General features: G+C 33.0%; 1 protein-coding gene across 1 annotated transcript; it reads right to left on the reverse strand.

Moving 5' to 3' along the window:
* Positions 1–13,963: 13,963 nt before the first annotated feature.
* LOC134255319 (uncharacterized) lies at positions 13,964–15,028 on the reverse strand. The gene has a single exon (XM_062737843.1). It carries the CDS (start codon positions 15,026–15,028, stop codon positions 13,964–13,966), a length of 1,065 nt encoding a protein of 354 aa, XP_062593827.1.
* Positions 15,029–16,689: the final 1,661 nt, after the last annotated feature.

Here is a 16,689-nt window from a genome sequence, read left to right on the forward strand (position 1 = left end):
GTCGACTATTTAATATATTTTAGGAATAAACAAAAAAGCAGAATGTTAGGAATGACTGTCAGAAAGTTTTGAAGCTAAACGCTTCTTAACGTATATTGATAAATGTGATTGAAATAGCAAATTGATGAAAAGTGTCTTCTGAAGAGAATAATGTGCCACTATTTGAAAAAAAGTGTGAAGAGCGAGCAGGGAATAAACTTTATTACATACCTCATTATAACTATTCTACACAACGTGTTATCAAATTGGTTATAGATTATCATGTGATCAGGCCATAAAATTGAATATTTCACGGTCGTCGGAATGCTTTTCATCATATTCTACATCTTCGGATTCCTAGTGTATTTTCTCGAAACATAGTTATCGTTCGTTAAAAGAAATGCCCAGAGATTAGTACACGTCACATTATCCTGGTTTACGTCACACAATTGCTGATAAGTGATGTGTCAAAGGGTGTCTGTAACTTTGTGTTAAAAAAGAAAGTGATTTGAGGGCGTTGCCAAAATTGTTTATATTTATTACTCAATGAAAAGTTTTGCTTGGCGAAGCCCTCAGGAATATGCTTTTTCTTGGCTGAATAAATCTTGAAATCTTCAAATTTCCCACACTATCATGCAATATTTACATGTTCAAATGATCTCCTTTGTGTAACATTACTTAAAGCAATGTATATCTATAACTGTTAAAATACCGGTCTTGCAGAGTAGTAGGCTATTCTCCCTAAAATCCCCCCCAGAAAACTGGCTCTACAGTAGAATTTTCCCCCGGAAAACTGGCTCTAGAGTAGGACCCCCCCCCCCTAAACAAAAACTGGCTCTAGAGTAGGACTTCCTCTAGGGAAATTCCACACCAGAGTCAATTTTACAGGGGGAAATCTTACTATGTATAGTAGTTATAGAGTGCGATTTCCCTCAGAGCCAATTTTCCCCAATGAAATATAATTGCTGTACTTAATTTTTAGGATGAATGGTTGGCATATTGCTAAAAGAGTCCCTTCTTCAAAATGGTGACTAGATATATCAAACATATGCATACGAAAAATCAACATGAATATTTTGAATTTGATTTTTCTTCGCTACCGTCAAACCAGTAAAGGAGTACCTGGTATTCGTGATGAGTTAAAGTTCAAGATTGCATTTCGTTTCGCTAAATTTTTTTTAAAGACATTACGACTTTTTCAATTTTTACAGTTTTCCACAAAGTTTTTTTTTTCTAAACGACTGGATGTATTGTGCTAATTTTTGGGACATTAATAAAGGTGGTTACAGAAAGGTGGAAATTTGAACATTGTAGTAGAAATAATTTTTTTTGTTTCATTATATTTTGAGAATATTTACATTTCGTTTCAAAGCTATATATTTTTGTTTAGATTCAATGATTTTAAAAAATACATTTAAAAAAGTTTTATAATATAAATAAAAAAAACCCACTCACTTATATTTTAAAAATCAGATAGTCGTTTATCTTTTTCAACAAAAATATTGCGGTTCTGGTGTATATACTGACTCTAAAATGGGGGTGGAAATCCTACTCTGAGAAAGAAGGAGGGGGAAATTTCGCTCTCGTGTGAGATTTCCCCTCACGGGGGGAGTCTAACTCTAGAGTACATGTAAGATTTTCGGGGGGAAAGCTGCCTATGTGGAAAATCCTACATGTACTCTTCATCACCGGCACGGGGTCAAGAGGTCATAGTGTGCGTATGGAAACGTTCGTCGTAATTTCTCAGTGACGCCATAAAGGGTCGACGCGCGTTCAGTGGATTACAAGCATGTCGTTGGGTTTGAAAAATAATGCATTCTACACGTTAAAAGTCACAACCAGGCAAATATATAGGTTGAATAAGTCACAAATGTAAATATTATTAATAAAGTATCAGTTTAAAAGATCTATCGGGCTATAAAAACGAATTGGTACGAGATCAAATTCATCATAAAGCCCATTGGGCTTTATTGAATATAATCTCGTGACCAACCTATATTTATAGCCCGATCGATGGTTTAAAATGATACCTCATTTCTTAAATAATTTTTTAATATTGGTAACAAAATATAGTATAAGAACCATTATTTATTATTATATGAAATGAATTTATTTTTGAAGAATCTTGAGGACATGAATTACGACGCTTCGTTTCACGTCGGCATGTTTCATGAGGCGTTTTAGCGATTCGTAATTAATATGCAGGCGTGAAGGATTGTAGTTTATGTGTCCCATGAAACTTAAAAAATTAATTTCTTTTCTTAAATTTACATTATTTTTCTTATGAGAAGCCACACTTTACGCCATTCAACTATCTTTTTTTTAAGGCATGTCACTCGTGAAATTTGTTTAATCAAGTATTTTTGATAAGTATATTTTAGATAAGTACTCATACAGTATGACTCAAAATCGCAGAGAAAATAAGGGGTCAATGTTCGTCTTAATGAACTACACCAATTAAGTTGACCTTTTGCAAATTTTAACTCTTTGGTTGATTACTTTAACCATTATAATATTTCATAAGATGTAACCATGGCAATGAATATAATCTTATTTTACATAAAATAGTTTGAATAATATTTATCGTTGAACAAATTTTGGAAATTAATGCGCGTAGATTATTGTGTGACCTTTTTGCACTAAAAAAATATTTGGGTATTTAAAATCTTTATAGGCAATAAAATATTTTATACCCCCTGCTTGAAAAGTGGGAGGGTATATAGTAATCGTTAATTCCATCCGTCCGTCCGTCCGTCTGTACGTCTGTACGTCTGTTACGCTTTGGGGTACCCATCTCTTATCTGCAACTCCTCTTATACCACTGGATGAAATTTTATGAAACTTTCACAGAATCTTTATTACATATTGCCATTGTGCACCTCCTAATTTATTTTTTGGTCCGCCACATATTTTAGGTTTCCCATAGCAAAACATGGACACTGCCATTTATACACATATGGGAGGCGGTGGGTATCATTTAGTGAGCCCATTGCTCACAGTACCTCTAGTTTTTTATAAAACTGTCTATGACTTAAGTGCTGATCAGTCACAAGTATCGAGTAGTTTAAAATAATAAAAGAAAAAAATTAAGGTCAGTGATGTTAATTTTGAAATATTGGTCAAAAGGTGTGATTTTCAGGCAAAAAAAGGTGCAAATTTTAACTTGATTTCCTAAAGCATATCTTTAATTCTCAGTAAAGTTTGTTGAGAAAATAAGTTAAATGTTTCCTGAAAAAATATGAACTGAGATTGATATTAAATATTCCTAGCATATCATAAAATATTATCAGAGGAAAAGATCTGAGACTAAGTTCCAGGACATAAATTTTATAATTTACAGATTTGCAGAATTTCCCGATAAATATCCTTACACCACAAGAAATAGTCGGTATATAACGAAAAAAATCTTGAAACTCAGTATGTAAATGATGGTTAACAAGCAGTATGAAAAAAATTTCGCTTAATGATAATTTGTATTTGCTGACAGGCAATTCAATAGTTGAATTAAAAACTGATTCATGTTAAGAATTTATTGTAAAAGATAAAGATATCGAAAAGAGCAATTTTGTATTTTCAGTAGATCTTTAAAAAGTTAATAGAGCGAGAGCATGGACAATGAAACCAGAGATTGTATCAAGTGCCTACAAGCAGTAAGCATCCCCTGTCTACAATTATTCGTGGACAAATATGCAATCAATGACCTACAAATGATATAAAACGTGTCATATTACAAACGATCAAATGGTAGGTTGAATTGAACAGCATTTGTTTTCCAAAAAAATATTTGCAGTATTGAACAACTGAAGAAATCTCACTCAACGCTTCTTAAAAACCATTTAAAAATTGAGAAAGCATATTTTTTTATAGATATAATACTTGTACTTTATTTTAAATAGAGGGGAGGGAGAAGAATTGAAAGTTCATGGCTTTTAAATGAACATAACAATACGATACTGTAATCTAGAAATGATGTTACAGGTGCTAATCTTAACTGAAATTAAAGAATTTAAGAAAATTAACAAAAAAAAAAAAAAATGAAAAATATATACTCTTGCAAATAATACTGCTTACTAGATTTTCTGAAGAAAATTTTCAAATATGCAACATTCGACCACTGAGTCAATTTTAACTTCCACCAGGCTGTTTTATAGATCGTAGATTGCGTGAAACTGCATTCATTATAACCATCTCCCTCTAGACGTCCGTCTACGGCTTTGTCGGCTGTAGCCCACTCGTTGACATGTGTGGAACTCTGTGAAGCTTCTCCTCTGTATTTCAAATTCCGAGCAAGGTTTTCTAAAATAGAATGCTTTTAGAACCAATTGACAGAGTAATCTGTTTCATTTTTAAAGGTAAAATTATCGGTTATATCATAATTATCGGTGAACTGCCCTGAATAACTTAGACAAAAGCTACATATTTCCTAATTATCACCCCACTGCCAACGTGTACGATATTATGATACACAACTGACCCATGCTTTAGTAAAAATATAAAACGTATAGCAAAACAAACCATGAAACCAATGCAGTGTTCTCTGTCATTCAAAATATGCTATGTAACAGTGGCGGAAGTTTTGGATAGTAACATATTTTACTTGAATTTAGAAAAAAATCTTAACAATGTTGCCATACTGGGGCATCCGTGTTTCAAAAAATCTCCTCCAGGATAATTTTCGAAACGCAGCATTGTTAGGCTTGAAAAAGGGGGCGGGGCCTAATTTATACGGGAAAAGTATACTGTGAAGTCACACAAAAAAATGACTTTTATGTATTTTTCATAATACCTGAAAATGAGATAATTTGCAACTTTTAACTGTATTAGCATAATAAACAACAATAAAACTTAGCAATGCATTAAACTACTTGCTATTAAATGCCATATAGCTGATTATAAACAAAGCACTGCTCGCGATGAACTTGTAAAGATCATGTGCTGTGAAAGGCAGATTTAGGATCTTTTTAACAATAAAAAAAATGCGTTTTATGATTAAACGGAATATTAATTACAGGTTTTAAATAGTCGATTAATACCAATGTATATCATTGGTTAGTGCGATTATTCATTAACTATCAAGAGGATGTATTTTATTAATTATGTCGTGTTTTTATGTACATTTTACGTAAATTTTACAATGGGATGCCTCATAAAATCGTACTTTCGCAAGGCATACACTTAATAGATCTTAACCATTTTTTTAATATATATATATAGGATATTTTTCTTAACTTGAAAAGTGATGCTGCTTTCTTTAAATCGAGGGCGTGATTTTATAAGTACACAAAATATTTGGTAAAAGTCAAACATATTTCGACATTGGCTTATTTACCTGTAAATTTATATTTAACTATGAAAACGCGAATTCTATTCAAAGCAGCAGCACTCTTTAGAAAGTACAACGTATGCAGAAAAAATTGATAGCCTGAATTTTTAATTTCAATTAGGGTATGCCCTTGCGATATTGAAATTTGTTCATGACCTACATTCAGTACACGAACTATGCATTCACCACGTGACTGTCCATCGATGGGACCAAACTTCATACATTACAGCGTAGGTTATTCTATGCTGTTTCCATAAGTATTTGAAAAGTTCTGTGATAATAAAACAGCTTAATTAAAATAAATTCAGTTTTTATTAAAAAATCCCCCTTTTTCACGTATATTTTCCGTTGATTTCTCATAGTAGGCCGTAACAGTGCTGCGAATTGTAAACCAGTCAATTTTCTTTACTTGTTCTGCCAGTTTCCTTTTCGTTTTGCTCGATTGTCGGAATTAAGGTCATGTGTTTGAATCCCTGCGACTTGTTTCTTTTTTAAAGAATGCAATGGATTAATTATAATAAAACAACTAAAGTACCGGTAATGAAGACAAATAGGGAATGACGGAATAGGTACTTCTTGTTTTTCTGTCCTGTATTGCAGGGCCAAAAATAAAAATTAAAGGGATGTACAATGTAAAAGATAAATTTTCTCAAACTTTTTGCTACTTAGAGAGCTATGTTTCTTGTAAAGTTTAAAGTGTATATTCTAAAAAAAAACAGTTTAAAATATTTGTTTTATATAAAAATTAAATCAAAGAAAACATTGAATGAGGAAAAAAAAAATAAAAGTTATCCACACACCGTTCGGATACCTCTTCAAAATAGAGAACGAATAAAACCAGAAATATGAAAAGATATTAAGCTTTCTCAAGACTCGGAAGACATTAATTTATATCAAAAACAGGTCTATATGACACTGTTTTCGATGAAATACCTCCAATGTGGAGCAGGGCAGACATGTGGCACTAATGGATTCACATAGCATGGAGGATTTAAAAAAAAACTCTGTTTTGAATACCGGTGTTGTAGAACACGATTTCCTCCATAGCCAGCTTTTCTCCCGGAAATCTTACTCTAGAGTAAGATTTCCCAGCCAGACAGAAAGACAGCTAGGCAGACTAACGGATGGACAGACGCAGAGGAAACTTATAGTCCTCTCCAGTTTTATCAGTTTATTTGATTTACAAAAATGGTTTGACGGTAGCAAAGAAAAATCGGATTAAAAGTTTTCATGTTCATTTTTTGTATACGTATGTTTAATACATCTGGTCACCATTCTGAAGAAGGGACACTTGTAGCAATGTGCCAACCATTCCTCCTCAAAAACAAGTACAACAATTATATTTCATTGTGGGGAAAATTGGCTCTTGGGGAAATCGCACTCTATAACTACTACACAGAGTAAGATTTTCCCCCAGGAAAATTGACTCTGGTGTGGGATTTTTGTGGTGGAAATCCTACTCTAGAGCCAGTTTTCCTGCGGGGAAATCCTTCTCTAAAGCCATCTTCTCATCTTTCTTCCTTATGAGAGTTATATAATTTACCCCTTAAAAAAAACCAGTAAATACTTCTATACACGGTTTTAGGAAGTTTGTTTAATAAATGTAAGGAAGAAAAATGTATCATTTCTACTTCATTGCTTTTTTGATTTGATGCAAAATAGGGTTAGGTAAAGTAATAAAGGCGTGTGCGGGTGATTTATTATGAAAATGATCTAATCAAAATTCGTAATGATTTTCTCTTTTATACAGAAATTGCACGCAAGAGGTCAAAGGGCCAGGCAGCTACAACCTAATCATGTTGGGTAGAAAAGAACAGAAACTTTAATTAAAACCAGAGGTACTGTGAGCAATGAACTTACTAAATGATAACAAGGTCTCCGTCCGTCTGTCCGTCCGACCGTCTGTTACGCTTTGGGGTACCCATCTCTCATCCGCAACTCCTCTCATACCACTGCATGAAATTTGATGAGAATTGTGCAACTCCTATTATTTGATCCGACACATATTTAGGGTTGACCATAGAAAAAGAGGGACACTCTCATTTTATTTTTTAAAATTACGTAAGGTACGTTGGCTTCTGAAAAACATTGGACACCACGGGTTATTCCTCTTTACACGTTACCGCACAAGAATATAGCAAAACCTAGACACTTTCCTTTTATTCATATGGAGGTGGAGTACTATTTAGTGAGCTCATTGCTCACAGTACCTCTAGGTATCTATGTGAGTTCTATAAAAAAGGACTACCGTTGTAAAATGGCCTCTTTTAGAGAGAAGCAAAATTAATGCAAAATCGTCAATTTAGCATTTTATATAATCTTCACAACAAATACATAGAAAAAACTAGAGGTAATGTGAGCAATAAGCTCCCTAAATGATACCCTCGCCCCCATAATGTCATTGTGTTGCTATATATTGTTTTACGGTAATGTGTAAAGAGGCATAACTCGTCCTATCAAATGTTATCCTCAAGATTCTATATGTGACGTCATAGGTAAACATAGAATGGAAATGTCAATGTTTTGCTATGGGAAACTTAAAATACGTGTCGAATATAAAAGTAAAATAGGATGTGCATAAAAATAATCTGTGATAAAGATTCTGTGAAAGTTTCATTAATTTCAAATAATGGTATAAGACGAGTTGCGGATAAGAGATAAAGCGTAACAGATCTAGACGGACGGATGGACGAACGTACAGACGGACAGACGGAAATCCCGATTACTATATACCCTCCCACTTCTCAAGCGGGGGGTATAAAAACAAGATGTGTTTGTGTAACATTATGTACCCGGTGGCAACACAGTTCACAAAAGCTATTTTCAGCACATAGGTCACAGTCAAAGTCACAAGGTCTTTGGGCTAGGTTTCATTTGAGAAACACTTAATATGTGGAGAGTGAATACCAAATATGAAGTCCATATCTCATCTATCTCTATCTCCTATTGTTAAAATGTTAAGAGGAAAGCCTGAAAAAATCTATTTTTTAGAAAAAAGGTCACAGTCAAGGTCTTAATTCATTGATCTTTGTGTCATTTGAAAGAGCTAAATTAGTGGAGTATGCCTACCAAATATGATGTTTCTATCTCTCAATGTTCAAAAGTTATGATGAAGGTAAAAGTTTACAACAGACAGATAAGCCCACAAACAGATAAACAGACAGGACAAAAGCAATATACGCCCAAGATCTATCGATCCGAGCTCAAAAAGATACAAGTTCCATGCATGGTACTTATCTTTTTTTTTGATTTTTTAATGTAATCATTCGTCATGCACATGTCAAATATGAAAGCCCTATCTCTTCTTAATATAAGGAACAAAACGTGTTTTGAAACATTGATGACTACGTATTGCAACATAACGAAGATTAAAAGTTGCTTAAATGCAAATTTAATATATTATTACCCCAATTCTTTTAGTAGTTGTTCCATAGATATGCATACTCAAATTTATCCATAAATCCACTTCATCATAATAAGTTACAAATACATGTTGAATAGTTTCAGTATCCTCTTTACCAAAGCTACATGAATCAGTTGTTTTTATATTAATTTTCTTAAGATAGTAGAATTCTATGAAGAAGTCGGTATTAAAGTCATTGTAATGAAGAATCATTTGTTGTCTTAAAACACACTCGAAAAACAACTTGAGTGCATATATCATTCACTCCATGAGAAGACAACTCTGAATTCCACTTTGAAATTGCTGTGGGCTTTAAACAATTTTTGTTTATGACATTGTAAATAATTTTTGAACATTTTGTATTCGAAAAGATATATTCAAAATAAAAAGGTAAATAAGGTAGACAACTTTTGTTCAATATTGTTCTCTAAATAGTCATATTTTTAAAACATTTTGCAATGGCACTAATAACACTATTGTACTGCATTACATTTACAGTAGGAAGATTAAAATTGTTTTGAAAAGCAGACTTTGAAAGAAAAATTCATTCTTCAGACAGAAAATCTCCAACAGTTTTGACACCTTTCTGATACCAATTTTCTATAAAAATACTCTTATTTTCAATCTTAATGTTTGAGTTGTACCATATTGGAATATTACAAGCCTTAGTTTTTATGTCCATGTCATGTTCTACCTTTTTCATAACATATTTCCAAGAACTAAAAACATCCAGCCAAAATGGATTATTCTTTGACATTATGACATTAGAAATGTATTCATCTCCATAATCTAAAATTTGTTTTATAACATCATTTCCATTAATTGCCAGGAATATATCAAACCATGGTTTGTTTGTTTCAGTCAACAGTCTTTTGACCCAAGTGCATTTCAAGGATTTCATAAAATTGTCAATATTTACCATCTTTAAACCTCCAGACAGATTATCCTGAGTAACTATTGTTCTCTTAATCTTATCACATTTAGATTTCCATACAAATTGAAAAATATCTTTATTTTATGAGGAAAATTTGTCAATGCTAGGTGCAGGAAGAGAAATAAATAAATGATTCAGTTTTGGTAATATTAGGGTTTTAACAAGAGTGACTCGACCAATGGGTGTTAGTATTCGTCGATTCCATTGTTGAATCAATGATTTTACCTTAGGTAGAATTAGATCGTAATTTATGTCGGTTATTGTTTCTAAATCTACTGAAAAATTTATGCCTAGCAAGGAGAAGGTTGACCCCCAATCTAACTTCCATCTCGGGTGGTGAAAAACTTGGTTTGAAAATTTTTTGAACCAATCCAAATAATTTTCGTTTTAGTACTGTTTATTTTCAACCCAGATAACCGTGAAAAAAAATCCAAAGTGTCAAGAGCTGCAAAAAGTGATTTTGGTGAACCATCAAGGGCAAGCGAAGTGTCATCAGCATATTGGGAAATTTTATGTTCTTTCTCCTGAATAATAATGCCTTTAATGTCTTTATTTTGTTTCACAAGAATAGCAAGGACTTCAGCACAGAGGAGAAATGAATAAGGTGCAACAGGATATTCCTGTCTACATCCTCTCTGAATATGTATTTGTTCAGATAAATGTCCACATTGCAGAACAGATGCTTTAAAATTTGTATTCAAAATTTTGATCCAATCAATGAAGTTATTTCCAAATCCAAAATAATTTAGTACTTTGTAAATAAAAGACCATGATATTGAGTCAAAGGCTTTTTCAAAATCAATAAGAACTAAGAGACTTGGTATATTTCTCGACTCAGTATATGACATAAGATCATAAATAAATCGTGTGTTTTCCCCTATATATCTACCTTTGATAAAACCAGATTGTGTATCTGAAATAAGGGAATCTAAGGTAGTCTTTATTCTATAACTTAGGCAGCCAGATATAAGTTTATACATCACATTCAATAAAGTTATTGGGCGCAAATTCTTTAAATATTGTCTTGGTTTGTCACCCTTTGGTATACACGATATAATGCCAAGTCTTTGGGAAATTGGTAATTCTTGCTTATTGAAAATACAAGTTATTGCTCTGAGAATATAACATTTTAAAAATTTAAAAAAATCAGTTGTGAATCCATCACTTCCAGGTGATTTATTATTTTTCATATTTTTCAGAACCACTTAAACTTCACTTTCAACAATTTCCTTTTCTAAGAGGCTAGATGTTTGTTCATCAAGTTTTTTACTTCCGGATTGATCAATAATATCAGTGAGATTCAAATCAATAAGTTCAGAGTCTCTATTTGTATTTAAGTTTTTGTAACAAATTTTAACTTGATTTCAAATTTCACACTGATCATAAATTGTATTACTTTCATCGATATCAACCCTTTTTATTACTTTGTTTATGTAATTACGGGATTCTAAATTACAAAAATATTTTGTGGTCTTTTCACCCTCTTCAACCCATCTCGCGCGTGATCTTATTAAATGACCTTGCATTTTTTCTTTTCTTAAATTTTCGAGAGATATTTTTTTTCTTAACTGCGTTGCTTTTATTTTGTAACTCTAATTCTTCTATTTCTTCTACTAATGATTTTTCACGTTCATCTCTCTCCTTTTTCTTATATGAGGAATATGAAATGGTTACTCCCCTTATTTCCATTAGAAGAACTTCTAAAAATGAACTGTCAGCAATACAGAAAATATCATCAATAGATGTTTTGCTTTGTAGATATTTCAATTTTGCTGTTTTAATTTCTTGTTTAAAATTTTCCACATATGTCATGTCATACAGCAAACTATTATTAAATTTCCACAGGCAACACCCTCTCTCAAAAGAGTTGAACTTAAGTTCTAAAACTACAATAGAATGATCTGATCTATAGCCAGGTTTTATTGTAAAATTTTCTACTAAGTTGGATAAACCTTCAGATATAAGAATATAATCAAGCCGACCTTGCTTGAATGGATTTTTTTTCCTCCATGTGTACACCTTTTTTGGGGGGTTCAAAATCCGGAAGTAATCAACAGTATGAAGATCCTCCATAACTTCTATCAGTTTGTCTCTAGCCTTTGGATTGTTAACATGAGTATAATTATATGTATCGATAGCAGGGTTCAAAGCAAGATTTAGATCACCACATAGTATGAAATATTCATTGTCAAATTTCACGATTTTTTTCATAAAATTCTGGACAATCGAGATTTGGACAATAAACATTAATAAGAGTTAATCTCTTATCCTCAACTGTTATATCTAGAGCAACTAGATTTCCCTCACAATTTCTTTATGGATTTTAAATTCAAAGTTGTTATTAAATAGGACACTAACACCACGTGAATTGGACCTGAAAGAACTAAAAATACATGTATATCCCCATTGAGCTTCTACATATGGTTCTAAATCATCAGTAAAATGTGCATCTTTTAAACACAGGATAGAAAGACCCTTTTTCTTATAATAATTAAGAACATCACGCCGCTTCTGAGGTGTTGCCAGCCCCTGACAGTTCACTGTTGCAATCGACACGGCATTATTCATTCGTAAACATTTTCAAAACATTAAGCAACCTCCAAGCAAGTAATCCGATATAATAAACACTTTCATACTCGTTCATACATTCACCCCCACCTTAAACAGGTTGGGCACAGCCTACCAAATGGTACTTTATCCCCCGTTTTGCAAACACCATATCGGCAAATTTTACTGACCAAATGGGGGACTTTTTTATTCTATTGCAATTTTTATTAAAATAAAACAAAAGCGCGTTTATTTAGGCATTTGGGGATTTTAGTAAACATATTCCTTGCACAATAAGCATAAATCGGTCGAATTTCTATGTGTAATTTCTCCGTAACTTCGTAAAAACAATACCCATAGTTGTCTGTAACAGCCGAACTTCTTGATCAAACGATAAAACAAATCTTTATTGTGTCTTGTTGGATAAAAGTCTAATTTTATACAGTGATTTAACTCTTGATGAGTTAACTTTCAATCTCTTTTTGGATCTTCGTCAATGTTTATCTCCATAAAATCCTGTTAAACACGAGCTCCTCATGGCCTTACCGGTATGGTGGACACTTCCTGCCATAAAGTTAATTTTTTCCAGAGTTGTACGTTATATTTGTTGTCATTTTTGTTTTAGGATGAAGTTGCAGATTCTATGCGACCTTTTGGGGTTTAATATGCATATTACTGGTGAATTGATTAAATTCGAAAAATAAGATTCAATAAAAGATGTACAAAATGACTTTTACCATTATTCTTGTTTTTGTTCCAAGTACATCGTTTTAAACAATAATTATGTCATACTCCAACTGCATTTACTATATCTATGAAGAACAAAGCCATTGTGTTCAAAATAAAAAGAAATAAAGGCAAAACTTTTTTTTCTTCCCATTTCCTAGTTGAAAATTAACACGGATGTGCCTCCTGTTAAAAATTAGGTTTAAAAAAAGACATCGTTTTGATTGGTTTGCACTAATTGATTGGTTGCCCGGATAATCGAAATAGAAAGTAAAGGACATGATTGACAGGTGCAGCAACTGGAGAAAGAGAGAATTTTCAAGTTAAAAAACAGAGAAACATTGCACTTGTTTACATAAGCTACGTTTTTTTTGTTAAATTTTTGAACGAATCTGCGCAAAAAATTGCACATAATTTTTTTTTATTTTTTTTCATCCAGAACACCGATAAATATCTATATTTTATCCCACATGGTTTAAAATAATGCGAAATTCCACTCCTCAGTATGGAATTAAACACAACCAATTTTGTCCCCCATTTAGTCAGTAAAATTCGTTACCGATATGGTAGATTATCTACCAAACAGGGGATAAAGTACCATTTGGTAGGCTGTGCCCAACCTGTTAAATACTAACAAAAGAGGCAAATGGTTTTGCAAACAAAAGCAAGCAAAGATGTCCGTACAAAGAAAAAAATGACACAGCAAAATGCTCCTCAGTGAAAAATCTAAGACCAAAAAAAGAGCTTTTAGATTTATGATAAATGGAGCCTGTATATTCACATACCTTTTAAGCTTTTACTGTTTCAGCCCATGCCGAATTTCCCGTTACCGGAAATAAACATTCGCTGTATAAACATTATGGAGAAAACCGGAACAACAAACTTTGTAAATCTCCGGAAAAAAAAATTCATGCCTTAACTCATAAGGCATATCCAAAGTTCAAACACAAAAAGTAATTTCCATGATTACTAATTATAAATATAACCTGGAAATATCACAGTGTTTAATTACCCAAATACAGTCTAGAACTGCGAGTTTGATGAATTATATTTAAACTTTATTTAAAGCATCCATCATGGTGTTTTCCATAATTTGGAAACGCTTTGGCCCGAGATGTCTCCCCATCATCCTTGAAATCACAATTGCCGCCGCACTGAATTGATTTCCCCCATCTGAGTGAGTGTCTGATCTTTTGGTCGAGATTCCTTCAATTTTCTCGATCTCCTTACTGTCCATTTGTAGAAGTTCCTCTGCGTTTGGAGTTGAAACATTATCCTTATAAACAGTCCTGTTTGGGAAAACAAGCTTATCTCCAATGATACGAGTTTTGACGTTTTCCTGCCAACATTTGTTATTTACTTCCACTAGTTTTTTACTGGTTTCGTTCATCTGTGGGGGTGATTGTGGTGTGATGTAGAACGGTAGTTCCGCTCCACCCTCCTTCTTCGCCTTCTGTTGTTTCAATATTTCGTCTTTGTACTCGATTCTCATGAGCCTTCCGGTGATGGTTCGTGGCTTTCCGTTTGGCTTTACCTCTCCGGCGTTTCTATGGATGTTTGAAAACTCAACGCCCTCTACACCTAGATGCTCTTTGATTAGATTAGGAATTTTTGTTCTCAATACTTCTTCACAATCCTCTTCTAAATTGTGTATCAAAATGTTGAATTTCATTGATCTCCCTTTAAGATCTGTTATCTCAGCCTCTTGTTGGTAAACTTTTCTGTCAAGTTCGATAACAACAGACTTCAGCATTTCCATGTCTTTCTTTAGCTTTTCATTCTCCGTTTTTAAAAGCTCCATGTCTGAAAGAGTTTCTTCCTGAGTCCCGGCCACACATTGAATCTTGTCATCCAAGCCATCCTTCTCCCACAAATCTGCCTTTATGTCTCCTACATCTTGTGATAATTTGGCAAGAGTTTTGTAAGGTTCCGTTATTGTTAACGGTTCCATATTAGGAGCAAACGCTGCCGTTGCTTGAAACGGATTTAAATGTCCAAAACCACTTGAGGGGAACGGCTGGCTTTCCTTAGTGTCGGCTGCCCTTGATAGTTTTGATTGCTTTGAATCGTACTCATGAGTGAGGATCCTCTTAGAGTCCTTACGCGTTCGCACCATTGTTTCACAAAGTAAAAACAAAGGAAATAATGCAATTTTCTAAGTAGTAGAAATACTTTCCTCGTTTATAAATCCAATCTTTCACAATGTTGAAAATAAGTTACTGGGCAAGTTTCCGGGACCAGTTTACAGCTGATAAGCTCAAAAATTGGTCTAAAGATCTCCCACTAAAAAAACACGACCGCCATGGCCAATAACCACGTGACCTCCCCCATTGACAGGTTTTGCCACAAAAAATACTTATGTGAATCATGAAAGACCTAGTATCTACCCTTCAAAAGTTGTGACCAAGGTTAAAGATTTTCAAAAGTAGCTAAAACTCCAAGGTCAAGAAAAAAGAGTCAAAGTTCTTGGTATCCAATGAAAGGTCTTATCACAAGGATTACATATTTGAAAAGCCCAATCCCCTAACATTCAAAAGTTATGCTCTAAGTTTTTTAAAGTAAGTAAATCTCAAAGGTCAAGGTCAAAAGATCAAAGTTGTAAGTATCCTATGAAAGAATATATATGTGAGAAATGAAAGTCATAGTACCTACTATTCAAAAGTTATGGCCAAAGTAAAAGTTTGGAATTTTTATATAGAAAGTGGGTCAAACTACAAGTTTAAGGTCAAAAGGTCAAATGTGGTTGTATCCAAAGAAAGGTCTTTGCACAAGGAATACACATGTGAAATACGAATTTTAAAATTAGTAACTGCTACAGTAAATAAAATATAAAAACATTTTTTTTTCAACAGCACATTATCAAAGTTGAGTAGATTAGATGTAGAAATTATTAAAATTGTAATCAAAAATTTTATATTAATATGATGACAACTTTCGACTGCTGAATATTTTCTTAATTTTTTATTTGGTCACAACTTTTTTATTACAAAAAGGATAATTTGATCGCTGTAGGTAAGCAATTTGAGTAAAAGGACTACATGCGGTATATTGCATGTCTTTGCCCCAACAAAAGTCAAATTTTGAAAAATTCTTAAGATCTGCTAAATTGTTTAAATAGTATAAGTATAAATTAACAAAATATATTATAATTTCAAAGTAGATTATTGACACTTTTTGTTTTTATAACGTTACAAAGTAGTCAGATTTTGTGTTGTTTTTTTTAGAAAGAGGACAAAATGGACAATATTGCAACATTTGTTAGCTATAAAGAGGATATCTATATTGCGTGATTTGATATTTTCTTTATTCAACGAGTTGAAATGGTGTAGAAATTCGCGAGGCTTGTTTGCTCTGCTCTTATTTTGTATTGTTTTATGGACCTTGAGATTGAATACTGTTCGTTATTTCCATATCCTTCTTCAACGAGTTGGATAAAGCAAATATTGAATCACACAATTATAAATGTTCTATTTATCTCATATGACTTTTCGCTTTAACAAAATGTGAGATTTCCTTTGCAAAACTACATAAATGAGTGCTTATTAAATTGATGCCTTATAACTTGATGACGTAGCACTATTGATGTTTACATGCCTCGAAAGAAAGTAGATCGTGTTCAAAATTTACAAATTTTGCTATCTGCGTCTTTGAAAACATGTGACAGTTGCTGGATCTGAAGGTTGCGAGGGCCAAGGGATCGTGAAAATTCTTCGTACGGTGGCAGTGCAAAACGTACTAGGCAAGGCTAGGGGCCTACTTGTAGATTCAATGTTGATC

This window comes from Saccostrea cucullata, unplaced genomic scaffold (assembly GCF_032062105.1).
Source record: "Saccostrea cucullata isolate Sc308-1 unplaced genomic scaffold, CSIRO_AGI_Scuc_v1 ctg976, whole genome shotgun sequence".
In the NCBI taxonomy this organism is placed as follows: domain Eukaryota; kingdom Metazoa; phylum Mollusca; class Bivalvia; order Ostreida; family Ostreidae; genus Saccostrea; species Saccostrea cuccullata.